Raw genomic sequence first — 11,715 nt, forward strand, 5'->3', positions numbered from 1 at the left:
TCAAAACTCCTTCTGGACTAAATCCACTTTCAGTACATGGCTTGTCATATCCTTGTGAACAACAAGCACATCCCACAGCAGGGACTCTCCCTGGGCCTCCCACAAGCAGAAGTGGGAACTAGACTCACTTTCTAAATTGGCCATGGTGGTCATCCATGATTTTTCTGAGTACAATGAATAGGTGACATAATTCTTTGCTTAATCTTTACTGTTTCCATTATGTAGCTGAGGAAGTTCGGTCTCCAGCTGCCTGGCTATATTTGGGCTGTGAACTGCAGGAAGTTGATCAGCATGACATTGTTACAGATATTCCCCTGTAATGTTTCCCTAGCGAGAAAAGTCTTGTTCAAACCTCTCTGCCTTCTCCTGCTCATTCTCCAAGCACTGGGGGTGCCAGATGCTCTATATACCTGCTCCAAAGCTGCTCCCTCCCTTGCTCCCATGGAGTTCATTTGTGTGGCAGAAGGATAATGTGAAGTGATGGCTGAAAACTGCCTTACCCAAGCATGGACACTGACACTCTAAAGCAGACAAAAAGATGTGGACGCAGGAACCAGCACAGTCCTTCCAATAGATCCACAACATTTATTCAATTGCTTCGACGATGCAGTAGCGTAAGTGCGTGTTTCTGCCCGCGGCCCGCGAGCTCCCCAGCGCCGGCCCTGCTGCTAATCGCAGTAGTTTTCCAGCTGGTAGAGGGAGCAGGTGTTGTGGCAGCATTGCTCAACGATCCCTCGCTTCACTTTCTCAAACTCCTCCTGCTGGAAGGGCAGCTCTCCCAGCTCACCGTGCAAGGGACCGCTCACTGCCAGGGAAGAAGAAGTGAAGTTGTGGGACATCGCACAGCATCAGCCCCGGCTCTTGAGCCCTGCAGACATCCCCTTAGCAGGCACCAGATTTTTAATCCAGAGTTGGTTGGAAAATGGGAAGGAAGTTGCAGAGGTTTCCCCAGGTTGATGCTGCTTGTAGCACCTGCAGGCTCCCTGTTTCCTCTCCCAAAATAATCCTGTGGTGTTCAGAAGATGCCGAGTGGCTATTGGCAGTGTGAGGGGCAAAGAGATACAGGGGCTTTATTGGGGAAGACGTGCGGAGAAGAAGAGAAACTCTGCACCCTCCATGGGGTGAGCAGCTAGTAAGTAAGATAATAAAATGGGATTGTCTGCTCTAGAGAGAAGAGTTTGGGATTGCAGTGCCCTTTAGGCAGTTACCCACTCTTCTGGGAGCCAGGGCAGACAACTGGGATGTTCATGGGGTTGCAGGGACAGTCCAGTTCTGAGGCCAGGTGCATTTCCCAGCTGTTCCTGAACAGCCTGATGCAGTTGGCTGCCTGGATATAGCCTCAAGCTGACAGCAAAAGCATTTGTGTGGGTCTGTGTTCCCAGCTGGGGGCAAGTTTTTAGAAGCAAGGATAAATTAGGGTATTTGGACACAGATAAAACTCAACAGAATGTCTTATTTGCTGGTGAGAACTTGAAAACTTGTGCATAGATCTGTTCAGGTTTTAGTTGCCCAATGAAAATATGGAAAATGGCAAATAAATCACTGATTTTTTCCTGCAGGAAAAAATCCCTGACAACAAAGAGAAAATGCCTGGAAAGTGAGAATGAGATGTGGTTTCTAGGGCAATACAAGTACAGTACAAGATGCAAAATCCCCAAGCCCCCAAAGCGTGAGGCAATGAACAAGGCACAAGAGTAACACAAAATCATTATGCTAGTGTGCTAGAAGGGAAATTTGGGAAAAATTTAGTCTAATGTTAAGTAGAAGAGGAAATAGCTAGTCAATGTTTTGTGATTTACTTGTCTTCATCCTTTGAGCCAGCTGTGAGCAGACTGTAAACATAACCAGATTGTGTGACAAAGAGGTGGTGGCTCAGGCAAAAGTCCTGAAAGAAGAGGTGGAAAATCCTCAAATACTTCCACTCTGTTTGGCACGATGAAATTCTCTGTACAGTATCTAGGTAATTTGGCTGATGCAACCTCCAACCCACTTGTGGTGGTCTCCAGAAATTAATAATCAGAGAATGGAGTAAATGACATCCTGAACAAATCATGGCAAGCCCTCTGCTACGGCATTATCTTGTTTCACCTTACAATGACCCCTAAGGCTATTTCGCAGGATGGTTGCATACACAGGAGAAGGAATTGGACATGAATGAAGAGAGCACTTGATGGGAAGAGAAATGGTGGGAGAGATGTATAGTAGTCAGAGGAGGTTAAAGGTTGATCTTGAAACAAGAGGATTGAGATGGATGTGATTTGGGCAGGGGTCTCTTCTGCATCCATTCACAGTCTTGATTAGAAGCTTGGAAGGCAGAATGTTCAATGTGCTTCTCCAGGCCTTATCAGTCAGCAACATGTAGACAAATGCAGAACAACTTGCATGTTTAGACATCTAGAAAATATGACCTAAGAAGGTAGTAGGGTTGTGTAGCTGAGGAGAGCTTAAAACTAGACATGGGAACAGTATTCAAACATTTTGAAAAGCCATCATAAAGATGAAAGGACTAGGCTCTTCCCCATGTCCGCTATTGAGAAAACAAGAAATCATTTACAGCAAGGGATGTTCAGGTTGGATATTGGGAAGAAACACTCAGGAAGAAGGTCAGTTAAACTTGGGAATGGGCAGCTCTAGAAGGCAGAAGAAGCTTTCTCTCTGGAGGTTTTTATGAATGTACTAGAAAAACATGGCTAAGAAATAGAATGGGGACAACTGATCCTGTCTTGGGGCAGAAGGAATCTTCTTGAGTTCCTCCCACTTTTATTTTCTTTGAGTACTCCCAGGCTGGTGTAACGGCTGCACAAAGAAATAGATGAGTTTGAGCTTTCAGGCACAATTCCTTTTGCCTCATAAATCCTCTCCCCCTGCCTGCCCTCTCATCTGCCTTTTTAACCTGAAGAGCTTTTCACTGGCAATGTGACGCTGTTGGTATGCCAAAGGTATTCCTGGCATTCCCCGTGGTAAGGACATTCCTGGTGTCACTGTCAAACACAGGCGGTTCTTGCATCTCGCATCACATAGCACGCGGCTGCTCTCACGGTCAGCCCGACTTACCTAGAGGCTGCTCAACATCCCGCCGGGCTTTGGGTTGGTAGAAGAAGCCCCGCTCCCCACACACCAGGTATAGAGCCTCCACCAAGTGGGAGCCACAGAGGTGCTGGCTGACAGCTGCGTGGCTGCTCCCGGGGCCAGAAAGGGCGAGCAGGGCCAGGAGAGGCAGCGATCGGATCCAGAGAGCCATGGTGGGCAGGGTGAGGCCTAGGGGTAAGAGGCAGAGGAGACACAGGAGAGTCTAGGAGGTAAAAATAGGTTGAAATCAAGCATTTTATGACTTTCAGCTCCTCAGACAAGGAAATGAGACCAAGGTAGGTGATGGACCTTCTAGTTTGAGAAGGAAGGAGAGCTTCCTGCATCAGGCTTTACAAGTGACAGTAAATGGCTACTGACTATAACCATAAGTCCATCTCCATGCTCCATCAGTCTCAGACTCCCTGCTGTCTTGCCTCAAAAGGCTGGAAGAACCATCCCACCAATCCCTATAGCGTACACGCCCTTGACAGCCAAGATCAGCAGACCCCTTCAGGGGAAAAACCCTCTCTGCCCAGTCAGAATGGGCTGTAATGTGTGATGATGGCCCAAAACCAGCACAATGTGCTCAAAGACCTCATTTTCCTGGGTCAATGAGCCACACTTGTCGCCACCTGCTACGTCAACTTAAGACAGGTCTGAAAAGAGGTAGAAGGTGAAAGGGAGGCAGTCTGACTTACCCAAGAGGTGGCAGCAAGAGGTGAAGAGAAGTTCGGTCTGAGGGATGAAGATGGTTGGTAGTAATGTCCCCATTCTCTCCTTCCCATATTTATATGCTTTACGTTAGCCCAAGTGACACAAGAGCTACCATAAGCCCCACCTACTTGATGACACTCTAGCCAAAATTTTTGCTACTTGTGCAAATTAATTTCCCTCTGCGCAGCATCCACAGGTCTTTATGCAAGTTAAGACAGAAGCAACTGTTTGCAGTTTCCATCTCATTTAGTCCGCTCTTCTCGCTTCCCTGAAGCTCTGTCCTGAGCCATCAGTGACCCTTTTAGCAGGAGATAATGGTGCTATTACAGCTGCAATGATTACTAATGAGACTAATGCTGGCAATAGACACTGTTGGCATTGAGGTGGTTCAACAGCTGTTTCTAAAATGTAAAATTAAAAGCAAACATGTTAATCTGTTTGATTTATATCACCTTGGAAAGTATGCAGCAATGGGACCAAGTGGTTGGTGAAATCATGCTACTGTCAGGTGTTAGGAGAAAGAAAACACATTATTGTGCGGAGGCTCACTGGCCACGCGGTGCACAGCGAGAGACACGCGTCCACTGCTTGGGCAGGGGGAGGAATAACATCTGCATTTTGCAGGAGACCTTGGGTGGTCGTTTTGGCTCAGCACAGGTCCAGAGTTTGAGCATTTGGAATTGTGTACGTGAAAAAAAAATAAGCCTTTTCCCCTTCTCCCCCTTCTCCTTCACCTTCCCCTTCAAATTCCTGTTTGGGATTAAGCAGAGTAAAGGCTCAGTCACTGCCATTTGCAGCTGAGAGCTCTGAGTAACTCAGGTCTTTCCTCTGGGGCTCTGTCCAAAGTGGTGTCTTCACCACCAAGAAACGTTTCTGGTAAATCCCAGCGAAAACAAGGAGATATCTGATTATCTCCATTCTGGCTGGTAAGTTTGCTTTTAAAAGGAGATGGTGGGTCAGGAGTGGTCCACTGGCTTTTCTGGATCTGATTTTGGCAACAGATCTAGCTCTTGCTCTTTTTCACAACATTATCCAATTTTTGAGTACCTTTGTGCTCAACTTTTCTGCCACCAATAGCGAGCTTGTACTTTTTCCTGCTAAAAGTGTACTTTCTTTTTCTTTTCTCCTTTTATTTATTTTTTCTGCCTGAAAAGGCCTATTTTAAATGCTGGGGATGAGATAATCTTCAAACTTCCCATTGCTCCAACTTTTGAGACTGCAAGTGCTGAGCACCACTGAGTAGGAGACATTTTCATCTGTTCGAACTCTCTTGCTTGTTTAACTTAGAATAAGCCTCGTTCTCCATACACAGGATAAATCAGAAGGAAGTTCACCGAAATCAACGCAATGCCTTGAGATTCGAACCAGGCCTTTGATTCCTTGAATAGTCAGAGCAATTCTGTCCATCAACACTTAGGAGGTAGGAAGTGCCATATGCCCCTGTCACGGCTTTGAGTGTGAAGTATCATATGTTTGCTAAATGACTGTGATTGCAAAAACGCTTGTGAGAAGCGCTAAATCTCCGATGAGCGCACAGGGACGGAACCCATTTGCTCAAACGGATGCAAGACAAGGTTATCAGTTACATCCCCTGCCATGTAGGTCTTTCAGCCCCCTGCTAATAAATCCAAGTTGTGATGCTCAACTACAGTTAATAGCATTTCTGCACAATGTGTAACATTATCTCTGCCTCTCTTCCCCTCAAAAAAGATACTGGATGTACTTGAATGACCTAGTGGTATACCCATGAAGAGGGACTCAGGTTTCAGCAAGATAGGAGTTCAGGGAATTCACTTACTGAGACCTTACTGCTGGTTAAAGATGGGGAGTTAGCAGCTACATAGGATAAGACCTGCCATTTTACCCCGGCTGAAGTAGGTTGCCAAAGCCAGGAGGAGAAGTCTTGTGTGACTCATGCTTCCTCCACAGCAGGGACCTCGCACCTGGAATCTCACACAAAGAGGACAACCCGCAGAATTGCCCTCCAGGTCTCCTTGGCAATCATTTGCCTGCAGTCATCACACTGCTCCAGGTTCAATGGACCTCAGTCAAGTGATTGCCTTGGAAAGGCTCCTGAGCAGGGTGTTCCCCAGGTTAATCACAAGCTGAGATTTGCCGTTTAGGGCTTTCCTGCTTGCACTGCTTAATGTTACCTGAGCTCACCTGAACCCATGTTTTACTGACAGAGGGACTTTGTAAGGAGGCTCCTCCGTCCACCATTGTCTCCCTTCTAGTCAGCTTCCCTGCCAGACTTTCCCCTTCCCTGAGGCTTACACCACTGGTGTAGCAAAAAAAGCTGCTTTATTTTGCTTGCAAAGTGCCATGTTCCTAGCCTGTTGCTTCTCTTACTCTTGGCTAACCAAATCCTGGAGGTAGCTTCAAAAAGCTCGTGGCATTCCTACAGCATGCCGCAGCAGGGGAAGGGCTGACTGTACCCAAGCGTTCAGGAATTCCTCTTGGCTCGCTGTAGTTTGGGTACAGAAATAAGCCAGAAGATTTATTGGAAGGAAAAAAGATATCATGCTGGCTCAGTGTTCAGCACAGGCCAATTTTTTTTTTGCAAAAGTTTCCTACTATGATTTTTTTCCCCTTCCAAAATATGATCACTTTGATTATTTATTGGAAAACGTATTTTCTTACCATAAATGGTCCTTTGGAATATGAAAAACGCTAGCAGTCATATAAATGGATATAAAACGGATAAAAACTGCGGAAAGTTTTGTCTTAGAGGGAAAACTCCCATGTCAGCAGCAAACTGAGAGAGGGGGCCAACAGGGGAGCCCATTTGTAGATGGAAAAGCTTTTTCTACAGAAAAATCTCCACTTACTCCTTCCAGGCTGGGCTTCCCTATGATTTTCATGTCGTTAGGCAGTGAGGAGCCAAGCACTCATCCATTGTTTCAGCTGTGCATGCCTCCTGTGATCCCCCCAGATCCTCAGGTCCACATTGGGCTCACTTGGCTGAAGGGTGGGAGTGGCTGGGTGGGAGTGGGCTGCTCCTGCCCTTCGTGCTAAAGCACCTCCAGACGTGACTCAAAACCACCTCCCTTCCTCACATCCCCCCAAGCCTGAGCAGTTGCATCAGTGGGAACAAGGTTTAGGCAATCCCTGGTGTCATGTAATCGAGTTTTACAGTCCGCTGCCAGCACAATAAAATCTTTACTACTGTAGATGTCTCGCATTTTCAAACCCCGTCCTGAAAAAATAACAAGCCTGCTACAGGGGAACTAGTTAAAAATTACAAGCTTGTGCAAGTTTTAGTGACAGCAAAGGTCAGGGCTGTAGGCAAACGAGTTCTCAGCACCCAGGGACCCCAAAATGCCACCCACATCCCCCTTGCTGCTCTGATGCCCTGTGGCGGCTGCCACTGTCCTTCCCATGCTTGCGTGTGCATTGTTCCAGAGGAGTAGCAGGGATCCACACAGCAGTGACCACATGGCTCCTCTTCCCTGTGGGGTGAATTCAGTGGCTTGTGAAGCAAAGAGCCCCAGTGCTCATCTGTGCTGTGCCAGCAGCCTGCTGAAATACAGCCCCAATCACCCTGAGGGGTCTGCATTCCCAAGAGCAGGTTTTGGGGGCGACCAGCATCCTTGGTGCTCCCTGTTTCCATGTGGTTTCCAGTGGCTCTGCTCCCATGAATGTGCCCAAGTACATGTGCAGTTGTACTGGTGTGAGATGAAGGGCAGGGAGGTGAACCTGGCACTGAGGAGGGGCATTAATCATGGGAATACCTGCAAAGATGCCTGCAAAAGTACATGGCCTTGGGGAGAGGAGGGGCTGCTAAAGCAAAGGGTGAGGCTTTGGCTTATCTGGAGCCACACAATGAGAGATGCCCTTGCTTCAAAGGGGGCATTGTGCAAGCAGAGCAGGGGGATGCTCACTGGGATATAAGTAATCTCGTCTGCTTCCATAAACTAATCCGGGTGGCCACCTGGCTGCTTGGCATGTGAGCCACCCCCATTGCCCCATCAGCCACCAGGCTCAAGAGAGATGCTCCTGCCTACTGTGGACTTCACAATTTACCAGGCTCTCCCATGCCAGGGACATTATCCTGCTGCTTAGAGCACAAAGGATGGGTTTATAAAACAGCAGGGCTATCCCAAAGCCCAGTGTAACCATCCAGGTCTGACCCATCCGCTCCCATCAGCTCTGGGTTAGCTGTGAGGAGCAGAGAGGGCTGTGAGTACAGGCGCATCCCTGGAGATGCAGCTCACTGGCAGAAGATGCTCCAGGAAGCAATTCCAAAGAGCCAGTAGCTTTCCTTAGAGAACAAGGGAGATTCCCACGTGTGCTGCAGCTCTGAGAACAGCCTCGTGCAGCTCAAACCCTCCGGCCACCCTTCCTGAGTACATAACGGCTTTCACAGGGAAATGGTGACCTTTGACAAGCCCAGCTCGCCAGGGACCACAGAATCTGCAAATTAGTTTGGCTGCACCTTGCTCAAGCCCCCCTGGCCTCTGCAGGCTCAAACCTCTCCACAGGTACAGCTACCCAAGTGAGCTAGACCAAATTTAATGATCTCTAGAGTAAAGCTCCCAAAACCTTTCCCATCCACTTTGGGAAGAGCATATGCAAGGTTATAAATAGAGATGGAAAAAACAGCTACGCTCCTTTTAACCCTATGAAAATATTGCCAGCCACATATTTTTTGAGAAGGTAAAGAAGAAAATAGCACCTAAGAGCTGTTATTAGTTCCTAGACACAGCTATTAGCAGACGCAGCAGAACAAATTAGTTTGTTTATCAATGAGGAGAAGATTAAATCTGTGGCTATTAATGGCCCAAAAGTAATCCTTTGGTGGAGATGGGGAAACATTAGAAGAGGTGATGACACCCTGCCAGAGGACAAGTACTGAGAAACAAAAGTAACAAATAACTTCCACTGAGTGGAGAAGCACTGGAAGAGTAGCCTGATCAGCACCAATCTAAAAATACCCATTTTCAGCACTGATACCATGTCTGTCCTCCGTGTGGTCGAGTCCACGACAACAAACAGAGAGGATGTTGACCCAGTCCTCAGGAAACAGCCGTGAGAGGGGCCATTGAGCCTGTCAGGGAGCTTTCTCCAGTGTCCAAAATTGTAGGCACTGAAGTCTCATAGTGCCACCACCATGGGTTCCACAGCAGGTGGCATCACAGGTACCCCTTGGACCTGGAGAAGCCTTTGGTAAAACAGAGGAGAGGATGACCTGGTCCTTGGTCTCGATGCTGGAAAGGACAGGCAGGTCACCAGAGACCAGCAGACACAGCCAAAAGTGCTGGGTGCTGTAACTGGGTGCTGTAAGCCACCGAGGCAGCAAGCAGGTGAGGAGGAAAATGCCAAAAAACAAAGGAATGTTTTTTGCTGGCTCAGACTGGATTTGTCCCAGCTGTAAAGTGGTCTCATGGATTGAAAATCAATTACTGTGTCACATACTACTGTGTTTTTCACCACTGCCCATCTCTGCAGCTGGACATCTGCACACTGACCTAAAACCCCACTTTTCTCCAGGACTTCTGGAGGTGCTGCTTGCTCCTTCACCTTTGCAGGGTATGCTTTGAGCTTCAGCACTTCAGGTTCCTCCAGCTGGGTTGGGACCTGAGACAGGAGCTGTGATTTTTTTCCTCTGTCCCCCTCACTCCTACAGCATCATCCACATGGTGTTTGGTGTTTTGCTGGCTGGCACAACTCTGTGCCAAAGCACCTTTCCTAACGCTGCATCTGGCAGTGAAAAAAACCCAGCCCACCACAGATCTTATGAGCTGTGGTTGCTCCCAGGCATCCATCTTCCTGGCATTGTCATTCCTCACTCTCAGGATGCTCCACTGGGGCCAGGAGGTGCCGAGGACTAGCAGAAGGGCCGCTCCTTTTCCTGCTTGTGGTCGGCAGGACCCCACTGCAGAGTGTTCTGATCTCCCCTGCCAGGGAACGGGAACTCCCAGGTCTGATACCATTAATTATCACTGGGTAAGTGGATTGTTTTGAGCACTTAAAGCTACTTTAAGGATTTGGATGCACATCGGCAACTAGTCCATAGGCTTTCCTATGGGTTCCTAGACAAGGAGGTGTAAATCCTGCTGATAAGGCTTGTTAGTGATAGGGGGCTGGGGAGGGGAAGAAGGGGGGGTGTTTGGAGCCAGGCACAGGGATCTCCGGGGCCGGGAGGGTTAAGCCCACTGCTGCAGCCCCCTCCTCCTGCCGGAGAGCCCCTGGCTGGGGGGAGGCACTGGGGTGCTGCGGGCAGTCGGGGTCAGGCTGATTTACAGCAGCAGAGGAACCGGGGCTGTTAATTCAAAGTTGCCGCTTATCGGTGTTTAGAAAGCAAGCTCCGATCTGTTGGTTAGCGATTTGGCCTTTGCTGTAAATAGAGGGGCCCCGTGCTTTGCTCTGACATTTTTGTCTTATTATCTTGTCTCAGCCTCCGAGGGAGGTGGGACAGTTATTTAAGGCTGACCTTAGTGGAAGGAAAATGAACAACTCCCTTACCCCACCCTGTTTTTCTCTCACAGTCCTGGGTAACAACTGTTGCGTTGAAGTATCTGTGCAAGACACTTAATCCTCCACCATCCCTGAAAATATTTTGTAGATCAATTCACCCTGCTGTGCCCAGAGAAAATAATCACAAAGAGACCAAGTAGAACTAATGCCAGGAGTAAAAAAAAAAAAAAAAAAAAAAAAAAAAAAAAAGTATTTTCCATCATTATCCCTCCAGAAAAATCAATGAGGATGGGCCTTGAATCCATCAGAGACTGGAGTTCACCACTTAGCCTGTTCAGTCTTGCACTGCTGTAGTCCAGATTTAACCCAAATCTTTGTGTCATGAGTTTGAAAAGCAGTTGCTTCATCCCAAGCAACTAAAGATAAACCTCTAAACATGATATACAGAAACACATACGCAGTGGCTGGTTGGAGCTGGAGAGAATGTTTTGGGTCTGGGGAAATTTAGATTGAGACCCAAGCCCTCTACAGCTCTGGAGTAGGGAGTTCAGGGGATGCACAAGGAGGCTGTGTGGGTCCCATCCAACCCTGCTGGGATGTGCGTGGGTTTTGGGAGGTTTGCTGTGTGCAGAAGTCCACATGTACATGTGCTACAGCTGCCCCTGAGTGGTTCACACCTTATACAAGATATTCAAAGTGAGTTGGTTAACAGAGACAGGAAGAAATCCTCGTCCATTTGGAGCACAGCACTTGCTAGACTGAAAAACATCTGATCTCCAAACTCTTGTTTTATTGACCTGTCACCGCCAACCCCACCAGCTGCACAATGTGAGTGCAAGGCTGCAGTAGCACATCTGGGGTGCAGACATGTGGGGTTTTTCAATCCCTTACCTAATTTTTGCAAACCTCTCTGTTCAGTTAAACATAACAACAAAACCTGAACAAAACAAGCAAAAAAAAAAAAGAAAAAATCACCACCAAAAACCCCTCCCATGATCAGTTTTCAAGACATTTCAGATGCTTTCTGCTTTCAGCTGTGCCAGAAAAACGCCAAAAGATCATCTTCCCACCTAGAAAACCTAGAGTTCTTCCAAACACTGTAATGAACAAGTGTCGGAAAACTGAAAACAAATTCCTTGCAGTGGAAAGTGCAGTACCCACTCTGGTCCCTGGGGAAAAAACCAAGTCTGACTTGAGCTGGATTAGCAGTACGAGTGACAGCTCAGGTCAGCCGCAGCCTTATCCGAATCAATTCCCCTCTCCGGGGAGGCAGTGCGCGTGTGTGCGCATACCTGCGGCTACAGGATTTGTAAATAATTGAGTTCTTCTGATCCCTACCACCACAGCACAAGAAGAAAGATTTGGTCCTGAGGGGGCTGACAGAGGTTCAAGCCCCAGATCTGCCACTTAGAGGCTTCTTCCCAAAGCTGTTTAGGCATGTAATTACTTTTCCGGCTCTGTGCCTGGTCTGAGTCTCTGATTCTCTGCCTCCTTTTATCTGTCAGCTTTTTACAG

General features: G+C 47.8%; 1 protein-coding gene across 1 annotated transcript; it reads right to left on the reverse strand.

Moving 5' to 3' along the window:
* Window positions 1-668: 668 nt before the first annotated feature.
* On the reverse strand, window positions 669-3,840 carry LOC104687554 (insulin). The gene is made up of 3 exons (XM_010396757.3): window positions 3,768-3,840; window positions 3,055-3,258; window positions 669-805 (listed from the first exon to the last, which is right to left on the reverse strand). The coding sequence occupies exons 1-3, from the start codon at window positions 3,838-3,840 to the stop codon at window positions 669-671; spliced, it is 414 nt and encodes a 137-aa protein (XP_010395059.2).
* Between the last annotated feature and the right edge of the window lie 7,875 nt (window positions 3,841-11,715).

Source organism: Corvus cornix, chromosome 5 (genome assembly GCF_000738735.6).
Source record: "Corvus cornix cornix isolate S_Up_H32 chromosome 5, ASM73873v5, whole genome shotgun sequence".
NCBI lineage: Eukaryota > Metazoa > Chordata > Aves > Passeriformes > Corvidae > Corvus > Corvus cornix.